The 13,762-nt window shown below is 43.4% G+C and overlaps 1 protein-coding gene across 2 annotated transcripts in view; it reads right to left on the bottom strand.

Annotated features, from left to right (window-relative positions):
- Window positions 1-12,256, bottom strand: part of PITPNB (phosphatidylinositol transfer protein beta) — a 34,826-nt gene extending 22,570 nt beyond the window's left edge. For both annotated transcript variants that reach the window (XM_087754679.1, XM_087754678.1), the window contains exons 1-7: window positions 12,147-12,256; window positions 9,299-9,329; window positions 8,244-8,389; window positions 6,933-7,024; window positions 6,351-6,358; window positions 5,029-5,103; window positions 3,762-3,845 (exon numbers count right to left, since the gene is read on the bottom strand). In XM_087754679.1, coding sequence (XP_087610805.1) covers window positions 3,762-3,845; window positions 5,029-5,103; window positions 6,351-6,358; window positions 6,933-7,024; window positions 8,244-8,389; window positions 9,299-9,329; window positions 12,147-12,166 — 456 coding nt within the window. In that variant the 5' untranslated portion in view covers window positions 12,167-12,256. The remainder of the gene's footprint in view (window positions 1-3,761; window positions 3,846-5,028; window positions 5,104-6,350; window positions 6,359-6,932; window positions 7,025-8,243; window positions 8,390-9,298; window positions 9,330-12,146) is intronic.
- Between the last annotated feature and the right edge of the window lie 1,506 nt (window positions 12,257-13,762).

The following is a 13,762-nucleotide window of genomic DNA, read 5'->3' as shown; positions in this document are numbered from 1 at the left end:
ATAAGCAGTAAAGAGAGAGAAAACAAAGGCCAGAAGCTGCAAATTTTCATAACAGAAGAGACTATGAGTGTGGGTCCCAGAGAATTTCTGCTAACTAATCCTTAACTGTCTAGGAAAGGGGGCAAACAACTGGAGTGGAAAGGGCGTCAGTCTACAGATAACTCAGAGTTACCAGTTTGCAGAAAAGTTTGAGTACGAAGTCAGTCTTTGTTTAATAAAGTCAGGACTTTGCAAAACTGAATTTCTGGGAGATGAAGTGGAAATGAAAATTTGAATCACATGGTGAAAATTAGTCCCAGGTATTCCTGCACAATGATGGGCTATACTGAGTTTGAATTTGAAAATATTTGCTCAAAATATGTGCTGAAGAAGTAAATGGTGTTAGAAGTTACTAAAAAAAGAATGTAGAAACACCAGAAGAGACTTAAGGTTCTGGATTAAACCACTCTGCACTCATAGTTTTGATACTTTGTAGGTCAAATACAAAAAAGGGGGGAAAGGGGATAATGTGCTGAAAACAGTTCCAAGGACTTCCACATATGGCTTCCGCATGAAGATGGACTTAAAGATAAGGACCCTCAGCTTGGAAAGATATGCTAAAGAGGAGGTGGGGGAAGAAAAAGAAAATATGATCAAAATCTGCAAGATAAATTGTGCAGAAAATATAAATAGAAAACATTCCCCTCCCACCAATTAATTAAATTCTCAGTCAGGCAAAAAGGAAGTATTTTTTCTCCATACCATCTAACACTCTACAGTATTCATGATGCCATAAAGGTCAAAAGTATAAATGGTTTCAAAAATGGATTAGATGTGCTCACGGGCATATAAGTGGCTAATAAACGCAATAGGCCAGATATAACCACTGGCTCTGGAAGTCCTTTAAATACAGATTGATTTTCAGAGATATGCATCTCCCAGCTTCCAGTATTCTATACTTCCCCAAGTTTCTTATCCTTCCACAAGTATGTGCTACTGGCCACTAACAGGATACTGGGTTAGATGGATCTTTGTCCTGAGCCAAAAATATAACTTCTTTTAGCATACCACCATCTGTCAGTCTTCAGTACAAAGGAAAATGGCAATATCAAAGGCAGGCCATCTAATCTAATAGTGCAAGAGGGCATTCAGCGTAAGCACTGCTGTCGACTAAGAGTACTTCAAACGGAATAAATACTTAAGTTCTACACACAGTAATAAGCACAACCCTTTGTTTACACATATTGTGATCAAGCAAGCACTCTGACAGACGACAGCATTGCAGTTGTCTGCCACAATTCCAGGCATGGAATAGGGAATGCACAACATACATTTACCTGCCAGTTCAGCTCTAAGGTCATATGGAATGTCTGAAAGAACAAGGGGCAGCAAAACGATTCCTTGCTGCATTAAAATAGGCAAGACGCATTTAATTTGGCTTACAGGGAGGTTCTCCAAACAATGTAGTTTCACACATGTAAATCCACAGATCATCTGTTAAACATCAGTTAAGCAACAGTCCAGGTTATATGCTTAAGTTGGTAATCCAAATGGAAATTTATGAAGCAGAAACATTTCCCCTCCTTCCTCTACTTCCCCGCTAAAGAGTCCTCTCCTGACAATGCAGGATATTCAAAAGTATTTATTTTCAGAAAATAACAATTAAATAGTATAAAGAACAACTCCTTGCACAAAACCGAGACAATCAAATTCATTGTGTAAACACAAATTGGTAAGTGTCCATGTTAGTGCACACCATTTTCCTACTACCCAAAAATAAATGCTTACACATAGAACAGTCCAGCTGTTACAACTGAACAAACCAGACGACGACCTCAGTAGATAAAGATGTGTAGAAAGCAGCAGCACTAGTAACAGGGAAGTAAGACAGGTACATAAATAAGTACGGTGAAGCTGCCCTCTAAAGTTGCATGAACCAGCATCTAAAATCAACATACCCTACCTTCTTATTCAGATCAATCATACACACTATGAAAAAACTGGACATGAGCTGGCAATGTGCGCTCGCAGCCCAGAAAGCCAATCACACCCTGAGCTGCATCAAAAGAAGTGTGGCCAGCAGGTCGAGGGAGGGGATTCTCTTCCTCTGCTCTGCTCTGGTGAGATCCCACCTGGAGCACTGCATCCAGCTCTGGGGTCCTCAGCACCAGACAGACATGGACCTGTTCGAGAGGGTCCAGAGGAGGGCCATGAAAGTGATCTGTGGGCTGGAACACCTCTGCTGTGCAGAAAGGCTGAGAGAACTGGGGTTGTTCAGCCTGGAGACATGAAGGTTCTCGGGAGACCTCACTGGAGCCTTTCAATACATAAAGGGGGCTTATAAGACAGATGGAGAAAGACTTTTTACTAACGTCTATAGTGACAGGACAAGAGGCAACAGTTTTAAGCTGAGAGAGGGTAGAATTAGATTGGATATAAGGAAGAAATTTTTTACGATGAAGGTGGTGAGGCACTGGAACAGGTTTCCCAGAGAAGCTGTGGATGCCCCATCTCTGGAAGTGTTCCAAGGCCAGGCTGGATGAGGCTTTGAGGAACCTGGTCTAGTGGAAGATGTCCCTGCCCATGGCAGGGGGGGGTGGACTAGATGATCTTTGAAGGTCCTTTCCAACCCAAACATACGATTATGAGCTGTTTAACAAAAAATTGACAATAGATGGGAAAAGAATGGGAACTATTACAAATATTAAGTGTTGTCCTGTTGGCAAAATATTAACATGGCAGATAAAGCTTAACTAGAAATCCCTTCATGTATTTATTTCAGTAGAATTTGATACAATCACATTCAGGGTACCACTGCCTTTTCTGTGCAAAGCGTTATTGAAAAGGCAAGTTGAAAGCGTGCATGCCCAGCACTAAACTTTGCCACACTTATCTAGCCACCTACTTCCATCACATGTATAAGCAAGCTAACACAGACTCCACACAATCCTGGTAAAGACACTCCTTCCAAATTTATACCTATGCTCTGCGTACAAATTCACTGAGTAACCATGTGTTCTTACTGATAAAATCTGTCCTTCTAAATTTTTGCGTCTTATGTCAAGACATTAAGCTTCAAGTTCTTGGGGAAAAGACCAGAGACTCCTATGGATAGACTTGTGGGTGTATCCAGGACACTTACGTTTGCCAAAGCAATCACTAAAGATGAAACTGAAAAAGTAATCCCATAGCTTTCAGAAGAGAAAGCAGTTCATGTCTTGAGAACTACTCTGATGAACACAGTTTAAAAATAAAAAAAAACAGGTCTAGATTTCAATGGCAAAACCTGATTGATCCTCTTGAGATTGCCATAACCCCAGAGCGAAGGATGTATGGAGGGACAGAATTTCATTTAAAGAATATGTAACCAAGAAGTAGCAGCAGAAGCACAGGAGTAGCTTGGGGGAGACACTGTGCGCTGTCATGCAGGACAGCTGAGACAGATTCTTGCACTTGGTCTCACACACCAAAATGAACACACAAATGCTTGCTTGACCAAATCAATTACTTTATCTACAATTAAAAGTAAAAACTACACCTGTGCCAAAACTCTGTTGCCCTTCATGTCTTAGCTGTGCAACTAGAAGTCAAATTCAGTAGACTGAAGTTGTAAATACATTTACTAAGTGTGGAACTTTGGAATGAATGATTCTACTCAAGACAATTTTCATTTATCTGTTGGGTAAAATCCATACCATTTTAGTTTATTCACGATCAACAGAAGCATCAATGGAATTAGCTGCATGCCACACCCATATCCCAATAGCTGAGCGTATACTTACTCCTGGTTCTACTTGAGTTCTATCTGCAATGTCAATATGGACAACTTCAACACTCTTCCATGTGTTTGGATCTAAATTGTGCACCTGCAAAAAGAGAAAAAGGAAGATTTCCATGCTGTCATCTCACACAGTGGTGCACCTTATGCAGTACATATGCGTGCCATGCATTTTCTTCTGGACTTCATAAAGGCAGCGTTCTCAAAACCTATCCCTTCTTCCTCCACCTTTTTAAAAAACAATAATCTCCACAGTTACAGTTTAATCCACTTACTAACCAATTTTAAACTAGAACAAAGCCTTCACTTCTTGCGCATTCAGGAAACCTGGATTTAAGATTAAGCTGTATTCTTCTGTCACATTCATTAGTGTTAACGAAATCAAGCTCTAATTAGAAACATTACCCATTCAGTAATCTGCATGAGCTTTTTGATCTAGAAAGAAGCTGCACAAATTCCAAAGGGCAAATATGTCAGGTTTCAATAACCGGCCTAAATCTAGTAGGTTCCCTAAATCATAGGGCTGCCTTTAATACGGACCAGATGAAGTGTGTGTGGTATGAAGGTATATAACAGTCTGAAGATGTAATCAGCTTCACACCTGTAGTCTGTTAGGCATACCTAAACTTACAATTATAGCAAGCAGAGCTGTCCAAGAAATACTCTCCTTGTCTGCAGCACACCCAGTGCTATAGTTCATCCAAGCACTGAAAATATGCTGACAACTATTCCTTTGTGGGTGGTTTATAAATATGTTTGTCACTATAAATAAAAAAATCTCCTGAAGAGACCTGTGAACTGAATCAGCTGTCTAGGGAGGAAAACAAGAGTATCGCCAGTCTGGAAAATTTACAGGAGCAGCTTCAATACATAACTCTACAGAAGTGTACACAGGTAAACTCCAATAGCCTTGTGAAACCTGTTTTCAAACAAACTTGTCAGCCTAAGTAGCATTAACATGTCTAAGGTAAAAGAACATAAAATTAAAAAGAACTTAGTGAAAACCTATTTAAATAGTTGGGTGAGAATCAAGCATCTGCATTGACCTCAACAAAAAATAAAAACCTTTTCTTGTTCTTGCATCTCATTAGGTGAGACATTTTGACCACCTTAGAAGGATTTGAATAATGCTTTTCTTGTTCTACATTAATCACTAGTAGGGCTTTGACTTTATGCAGTGATTATCCACCATCACCAGGTATAGAATACTTTATCTGGATGACTATGTGTTGAAAACACTGCTAATGCTTTGTATCCAAATGCCAACTCACGTTCTCTGATGTCCCCAAATCTGGTTTATGCCAGGTCTCAATTTTTATGAAGAAGTCATCTTTCATGTATTCATTCTGTAAGAATTAAAATCAAAAAGCATAAGTCTGATTACCTCTCTGCTTAAATTTTAGATAAACGTTATTTACTTATAAGTCACTACTAAGCCTTGACTAGCAACACATTATAGAAGAAACAGCCCCTTATCTACACACAGAAATAGGTACAATGAGATAACTAGTATCTAAATCTTAAGTATCAGCTACTGCAGTAAGTACTAAATTAAAACCAGTCATGTTTGAGAAATCCAACTCCAACTTTGTGCACGTGAATAGAAACAATATTGTCATTTACCATCCTTCTTCCTCAACCCTGAAATTCTTTACCTCTACATTCAAGTAATTGTCAAATTATTAATACTGCAGTTAAGACAACACAACTAAAATACATTTGCATGAAATTTTCAATAAATGAGATTGTGTTGATAGGGAGGGGTAATAGCCAGTAAACATTAGATGCTCCCGTATAGCACAATTATGATCATAAAAGTCCAGCTACCGCTAACTTGTATGTCTAAAGACTAGCACAGAACACTTCTAATTTCAGAAGTAAGAAAGCATACGCCAGTGTGGACACGGATCACGATAAGTCAACCTGAACAGTTCACAAACTCATTTGTTACTCCTTATGTTGCATCCACCTAGTGACAATCCAAATCAAGTTTGCAAGTGAGCAGATAAAGCAATTTAACATTAAACTTAAGCTTCCTTAAACACGTCACCAAAATGCATACATGGGGAAATAAAGTCTTAATAATCTCTTTCCCATGCATCTTAAATAAAAACCAAAACCCCCCAACCCCCCAGCTATGATGACTCATTTAGACTCTCAGTTAACCCATTTTAACTGAGGCACGATTTCACTTTACAGAAATGGAATTTCATAAAAAGTTAGGGACAGATTTTATTTCATTGCTCTTCCTGCATTCAAGAGCATAGAAACCTCTGATTTGGCATTTCCCACCCCCTGCCCCTTTTAGCATTATGTCTTACCAGGACAGACATTATGCAGCTGTAATAGTACGTAAAGGCATAAAAGAAGATGTACGAAATGAAAGCATTTCTCTGACAAATTACAGTTCTTTCTAACTATAGCCAAGCGCAGACAAATAAAGTAACAAGAAGCTCTATGCCAGGAACCCTGGCAAGGCATATATAAAAGGTTGAAGCTAGCTTGCTAGAGTCAGACTCAATTGTAACAGTAAAAACAGATAAAGTATGTTTCAAAAAAACCCAACATAGGACATAATAATCCAAATACTCACTGTCACAACTGGCCATTGGAAACACACGCAATGAAAAGGAAAAGGAAACACAAAGTGTTATTAGATACAATCGTTTCTGAAAAGTCTCACATATAATGATTGCTTCACAGCACACTCACAATTAGTCTAACAGCATTTGTGTGCATGAAGTCAGCAGTTTTCAGCAGACTTTGACTTGCTAGCCTTAACCTTAGAAGTTTGTTATAAGATACTTCAAGCTATTCAACAGAAACACAAAAGAAATAGAGCTTACTCTTAGAACTTACACAATTAAAAGTATTAAAATAAAGCAGTCACCTTATTCTAACAGACTACGAAGAATTAAATTCTTTTCCAACAGGCTCTGTTCTAGACCTTAAGAGAATCACCTCTTCAGTCTTATCCTAGGGACGCTGGATACTAAGACTCTTCTTCCATTGAGGTTGCTCTTCAGAAGCAGCTCTCCTTTTGAGGAGATCTCACAAATGCAACATTAAAATTCGAAACATATCTTCCACTTGATGGCACCCTCTTTTCTCCTAAACCATTTAAGACCCTCCCTTGACTGAACACTGACAACAAAACACACAACAGGAGACCTACTTGTTCTACAGTAGGGATAGGCGTTCCAAGCTTTCTCGTGGAACACTAGGGAGCCTTCTGGAGCAATCATCCTTACAAAACCAGGAACTTTACTGTGAAAAACAAACATTGACAACATTTTTTAAATTTTTGCCAGCTGAAATTCCTCATTGATTTCTTCCACTCTAATAAGAAAGGCACATTCTACCTAAGTACTTTAAAGGTCGTGACGTACAAGTTATCCACAGTTAAACAGGCAGGAACTCCAACAACGTTACTGATCACAAAATAATTAAGAAAAAATGGGGAAGGCAATAATAAGATAATTGAGAGTGAGCTAGAAATAATTTTGGAAGCAGTATGATCATTATGAAAGTTGCGCTTTCTTTTATCTTCAAGAACAGCAAAGATAACTGTTGAGGGAGGGCACTGCCCAAGAGATCTCACCTCCAAACTCTAGCAAAACTGCAGGTTCACCAGTGAGAAAGCCTGTAACTTGGCTGCCCTGCAGCCTGGATGGAGGGCCAGTCAACTGTTTCAACCCTGCCTGAAGAGGAAAACTGCAGCCAACTGCAAACGCATTCAGTTCTTCAACTTTTTAGATCTTTTTTCCCCAATTATAAACATTTGAAATACTAACTCTCACAACTTCACAACATATTACAAATTCTAACAACATGGCTGCCTTTATGGTACTGCAGCGCTCTGGAGTAACATCGACTAGAGGTTCAGACCCCATTTGGGTCAGTTTTCCAAATAACCCAGGTTTTACTCACTCTGCAGTGCGTGTAAGTTCTGAAAATATTCTTTACCTTTCTCATTCTTTCTCAGAACAACATAACCCTACCACACCACAAGAACTTGTGTGATGCCTTTTAGAATGTTTTTAAGGAGCATTCAGGCAATAAGAACTCCTTCTTAGATACCAGATCATATAAAAATATTATTCCTTTATAATGCAATAACCATTCTCTTTTTCTCTATTCTTCTATATCAACATTCCTGTCCTTTGGGATATCCTACAAAGCATCTGATGCCAATCCATCATCTCAGCTATATACTAAGAACTGAAATTATTTCTACTTAGAGATGCATTTGCCTGTTCACAGATCAGACATTTTGCATGGTTCTTCATTACTCTATCCCACATATTTAAAATCCAATGTACCTCACATGTTTTCCCACTCACCAGAGCATTCATGCACAACAATTCAGCAAATGAAAGAGTGGCAGAAAAACACAAGTATAGTAAACAATGGAAGGCTGCCCTCACTTTAAAACATTTCTCGCTCAACACCAAGTGACCATAATACATATCAATGTTTTTCTCACCTCTTTAAATGATAGATTTTGTGAGTATATTGTCCCTTCTCGCCATCCTTTTCATAAGGCTCATTTTTTAAGACTTGAATTCCTTCACCACCTCCTGTTTCATTTTTGCTAGCTTCTGCCACAGAATAAAGTTGCCCAACTTGATACTGAAAAGTTAAGAGAAGGAAAATTTCAACATTAAAGTTAGCCAAAACTTTTACTGCATAAAAATATTTAGCTGTTTCCAGTGAAAATTTGCTAGTACAAACAAAATTATCAGGAAAGTAAAATATACCACATAAAAAACGCTTAGTAAAATATGACAATCTGCTGGCAAAATTTATGTGTAGTTCACAAGCACCAGGTCTATATTCAGCTTGTTTCACATTAATGGAACACTTTGGTATAGCCTACCAAATATGTTATTCTTCAATTTTCTCATCCTAAAAGCAAAGTATGTATGTTGTTCTTAATTGTATAAAAGAAATATAAATTTTAGTTTACAAGATTTTGAAGTGACTGATTTCCAGCCCTGAGCCTCCCAAATTCATACTTTTAACCAACTAGATACTGCCCTCACATGACCCATAAAATGTAAACTATACAAGAAAGAAGGTGTAACATTTTCCCTCAGAAGTACGTTGAGACATCCTACTGTGACTTTCATTTAAATGTATCTCAGTGCCCTTTAAATTGCTGGCTTCAGATCTTAGAAGAGAATTCCTACCTTCGCCTTTAGGAAAAGGCTCGGAGTCACTCAATGCCTTGATCAGCAGGAAAATTCTGCTACAGTGCAGAATTGCACAACTTTCTTTTCTTGCTTGTAAGCCGTGGAGTGGCTCAGAAAGAACTAAAGGTTCTTTGCCTGCAGGCATTTGCCTCCTTCGAAATTCACTGATCTGCAAGAGGTTAACTCTGCCTGACTGGTGGCTTACACATGTGGTAACTTACCTGTGGCAGACTGGTGGGCACACAGCACAGGAAACATTTGGATCCAGGCTAGTCAGATTTAAATAAGACACTAACATCTTCCCACCCATCACCCCAAAACAGAAGCAGGTAGGATGAGGACATACCTCTTGCACTGAGCAAGGTAAAACCACTCGGCTGAAAGAGGAAAAGAGCAAATTCAACAAAATGAATAATTAGGTGTCATCTGCAGATAACAGATATAAACTATAACAAAGACATTCAAGAAGGAAGCGTCAAAATGAGTTAATTCAAGTTTTCTTTTGCTTTGTAACAGTAAGGCTGCGTGGATATAATACAACAAACCCAAGTAAAATTCAATGACAGACATGTTATGAAAAGGGGAAAAAAAAAAAAAGGGTTAAGAACATTAGAAGCTGCAGAGAAGAGCCAGGAAATCTAGGATGGACTTCCAGCTCTGCTGTAACTTTGTATTGTGCTGAATTTGTTTGAACTTTGAGGCATGAGCTTTTTTCATGTGTTACGCAGTAAGCAGTCCTGTCTGTACAATTTAAAGGAGGACAAATGCGCAGGCCCTCAGAGCCTACAAATGAGTTTTGGCAATTACAGCAGTTATGAATCATTTAAAAAGCAACCACAGCTCATACGCCATTTAGGTGGCAGAAACAAGTGCGTTTTAGGCAAACAGTTTAGTTCTAATACAATACGCTATGCAGTTAACAGCAACGTCAGGGGATGCAGAAGTTGATTTTCACAGCAACAGTACACTGCACAGACAGTCTTTTCCAGTTTCACCTTACATAATAAAATGGACAAAGACGATGCAAATCATTATTGTTGCAAAACAACTTCATAGAACAACTGCATTGTTCCTAGGGCTTTTAAGTGATGTTACCTCCTTTACCGAAAACCTTATGGCCGTTAAGATTCAATGCAACACAATCCTCCTGAAAGCATGAATATAAATTAAACCTGTCCACTATTCTAAAGAGGAAGAAAGTTATATTAGCTGATTCAACTCTTGCTACCCACTGCTGTGCCCACACTTTGTGAACAGTGTGTTTTTGCTTAGGCACTACTATGAAAATAACTTAATCAGCTTGAGTACCCTGCACTCCCCCTGCACGGCAGAAAATGCAGCAACCTTGAGAAGACAAAAACAATCATCCCTGCGGATCAAATTCAGTCTTGCAATTTCCATGCAACTTTTTCTTTATCACTTACTGGATAAAGATTTTCCTATTTTAGTTTACTATGTGCCTCACTGAAATAGTTTTACTTAAACTATGAAAGCTTCAGAGAGAAACTGAGAAAAATATAATCAGCCTCAAATGTTGGCAAGCGTCAGGCTGAAAGCAGAGCTTGCATCCAAACACAGAATGGCCAAATGGCAGTCAAAATTAAACTCTCATAGAGAGCCCTATTATATCTCATTTTACCTGATAAAAAAGTCCTTAAATTGTTTTTAAAGCTGACTAGCAAGACCAATAGAGACAGAAGACACCTGTCTTGGCATTAGCAGATGCTAACTCAATACCTAGGGAGGATGGATTTGTGGCTTGCCAGGCAGTACATGAGATTTTTTGCACAACTTCAGCATTAGTCTTTAACAGGACAATATGTAAAATAGGAGCATAATCAGGAAAACACAGCCAATATACAGGTGCAAGCAAAGGTGAGGAATTAAAGAATTGTAAGGAACGTGCTTTTTTTGAACTTAAGAATAATGACTGACAAACAATACAATAATTCAAAAGAGATGAGTAGCAAAGAAATCCGATGAGAACCTACAAATAAGCACACAGCCCATCATTATCTTGTAGGAAATGCAAAAAAGACAGACAGCTTCTCCTACAAGGACTGGTGCAAGCTCTCGCTAAAATGCAAGAAGAGCAGGACACTTGGTTCTGCATGGCTCGCTGCAGGATACAGCACTGGTACTTCAGTCCCGTCCCTTTGCACCTACTTGCTGAAGTTTAGGTAAATCGTTGAAGTGTCCTTGGAAGCCTGTTTGGAAGCTAACAAACACATTTGCTACTATCTATGGTTTTGAACCTACGTATCAACTTTACTACCACAGCAAAGGCTACATATTACTAGACTTTGAGGTAATTTAAAGCCAAAGGTGGTGGGGAGAACAAACCAGCAGGTGGTTTGCTGGCAGAAGACCTTACAGGAAAGATTTACCCAATGACACCACCAGAACAGATAACTGCAAAGCAACAAAGGACACCGACATCGCTCCAGGACTGTCACCACTACCGCCTAAGTTCCTTTTTAAGCAGAACAGGGTCCCGATTCAAAAGCACCCAAGATACAGCATTCCCTGCAAGGTCTGTCAGCTTTGCAGGGACACACTGACATCTCCACCTTGGTAAAGCATTGGCCCCAAGGGAATGAGTTTGAGAAACTCATTGTGCAGGGGTACAACTCGCTGGCCCCGGGGCAGGGATTACCGGCCAGAATCGCCTCGACTTCAAGCACCCGCTCAGGTGCGTGAGGCCGACGGTAAATTCACTTGGTGTCCAGCAGCTACTCGAGGCTGAAGGCACCGGACGGGGAAGCGGTGGAAACGGCAGAGAAGCACGCAGCACACCCGCGCCCCGGGCCGGCACCGCTCCTGGCGCCCCGTCGAGCCGCTCCGTGAGCCCCGCGGCGGGGAGGCAGCAGCAGCGTCCCGGCCCGGATGGGTGCGGCGTCCCGGGGCCCGCCCGCCGCCCCCGCTCGGCCGCCGGACACCGCGGTTCCTTGAGGCCCCGCAAAAAGGCGGCGGCCGAGGCCCCGCGACTCGGCCGAGGCGGCGGGCCGGGCGCTGCCGGCGCCCCGCGCAGCGGAACCGAGGGAGGCCCAGCGGGGCGCAGGCCGGAGCGGGCCCTGCCCTGCCCCACCCGGCGGCACCCGTGCGACCGGGCCCGGCAGGGAGGGGCGCGGGAGGGGCCGCCGGGCCGGGCCGTGCCCCGGGGCCGTGCTCCCCCGCGGCCGCCCCCAACTCACAATTCCTTGATCAGCACCATCTTCCCCTCGCAGGCCCGCACTGCGCACGCGCGACCGGCGCAGCCTGCCCATGCTGCACCGCGCGCTTCCGGGGGAGGCCCCGCCCCCAGAGGCCGGCGCACCCAATCCCGCCGCGCCGTGCGTCCCCGCGCCCGCGCCTGACCCGAGCGCACCCCGGCAGGCTTCGTGGCGCGCCTGCGCCCGCCGTCACCAATCCGAGGGCGCGCAGCTCCCGCGAGCGCCCCACCTCACGCGTAGGCAGCCAATCAGGGCGCGCCGCCAGCCCTGCTCCGTGCCGGTGCCGCCTGCGCCTCGTGTGCCGCTCCCCGCGCTGCTGCGGCGCGGCCGGCGCCCGGCGGGGCCCTCGGCGAAGCGGGCGGGCAGCGCGCCCCCCCCCCCCCCCGCCCCTCCCGAGGAGCCTGCTTCCGGTGCCGCTGTTCCCCGCGCAGCCCCGCCGCGGCAGGGGCGCCCCGACCAGGTCGGTGTCCGCGGCGGCGCGGCCGGCGGGAGGGGCCCTGGCTCGGGGGAGCGGGGCCGCGGCACCCGCCGTGCCTGCCGGGTGCCCCCGCGAGTGCCCGCCCTGGGCAGGCCCAGGAGCGGGGCCGGGCGGCCGGTGCACGGGCTGGAGCGGCTTAAGGAGACGGCACGCCACCGGGAACGCTCGTCAGCCTCCGGCGGCCCCAGGAGAAAACGAAGCCGGTTACCGAGATGCCGTTCTGGTCGCGCTGAACGATCTCGGCCAGTTTATGAACACACCGGCGAGAGAAAGCCGTTACACACAGCCCCAGCGAACGGTTAACAACGGCCCACGGGGCTAAGTTTTCCAAATTCCTTGCAATAAAGCGTCACTGCGGTTGCTGTTGTGTCCAGGTAGAATCTGACTGAAGGAAACTGCTGTTCAAGTGGAATTACTCCTAGCAAAGCAGCCCAGCGGATGGGAAATGACCATTGAAGTGTTCAGTCATTTTTTTTTCCCAGCAGAGAGACTGGAAAACAGGGAGCCCAGGTGACAGCTACGCGTACCGTACCCGCTGCCCAGCCCGGCCGCGCGTCCCTGGTCGCGCACACAGTACTATCAGCATCTCCTCCGGTTTTAACACCATCGCTGACCTGACAACACCACTGTCCACATTTATGTCGCCAGCACTATCGTTCTTTTGTTGCCTGGCACCTCCTCTGCCAATAATGCTACCGCAGCTCTCTTTTTTTTTTTTTTCGGGGTGGGGGGAGCTAAAATTTCCTTACGCAATGTGTTTCAGGGAAAATCCTTTTCTTGCGCATTGCTGTTACATTACCTCTGGACTGCCCCTGTTTTGCCACGCAAATGAAAACACAATAAATCAGGAACAGAATTGCTAGTACCGCCACAAAGAGACAGACACTTTCACTGTTTCATTGAAGGGTGGAACACCTGGAGCCACGATTGCTGTGTCCAATGCTGCCCCCTTGTGAGAGAATTTCTTTTATCCTTTATCACATTCACAGAGACCACCACCACCAGAAATTAATTGAAGAACTGACATACGTACAACGAAGAACAAGACTCAGCCGTTACTGGGCTCAGACCCACCTGCACCCTCTGCTCCCACAGCCCTGATGGTGACATCAGACCATCA

The sequence above is a fragment of the Nipponia nippon genome, unplaced genomic scaffold (genome assembly GCF_047370975.1).
Source record: "Nipponia nippon isolate SJK-2023a ecotype South Korea unplaced genomic scaffold, ASM4737097v1 scaffold_18, whole genome shotgun sequence".
Classification (NCBI taxonomy): Eukaryota; Metazoa; Chordata; class Aves; order Pelecaniformes; family Threskiornithidae; genus Nipponia; species Nipponia nippon.
Note: the sequence above shows the minus strand (reverse complement) of the source record. Positions and strands in the feature narration are given on the sequence as shown.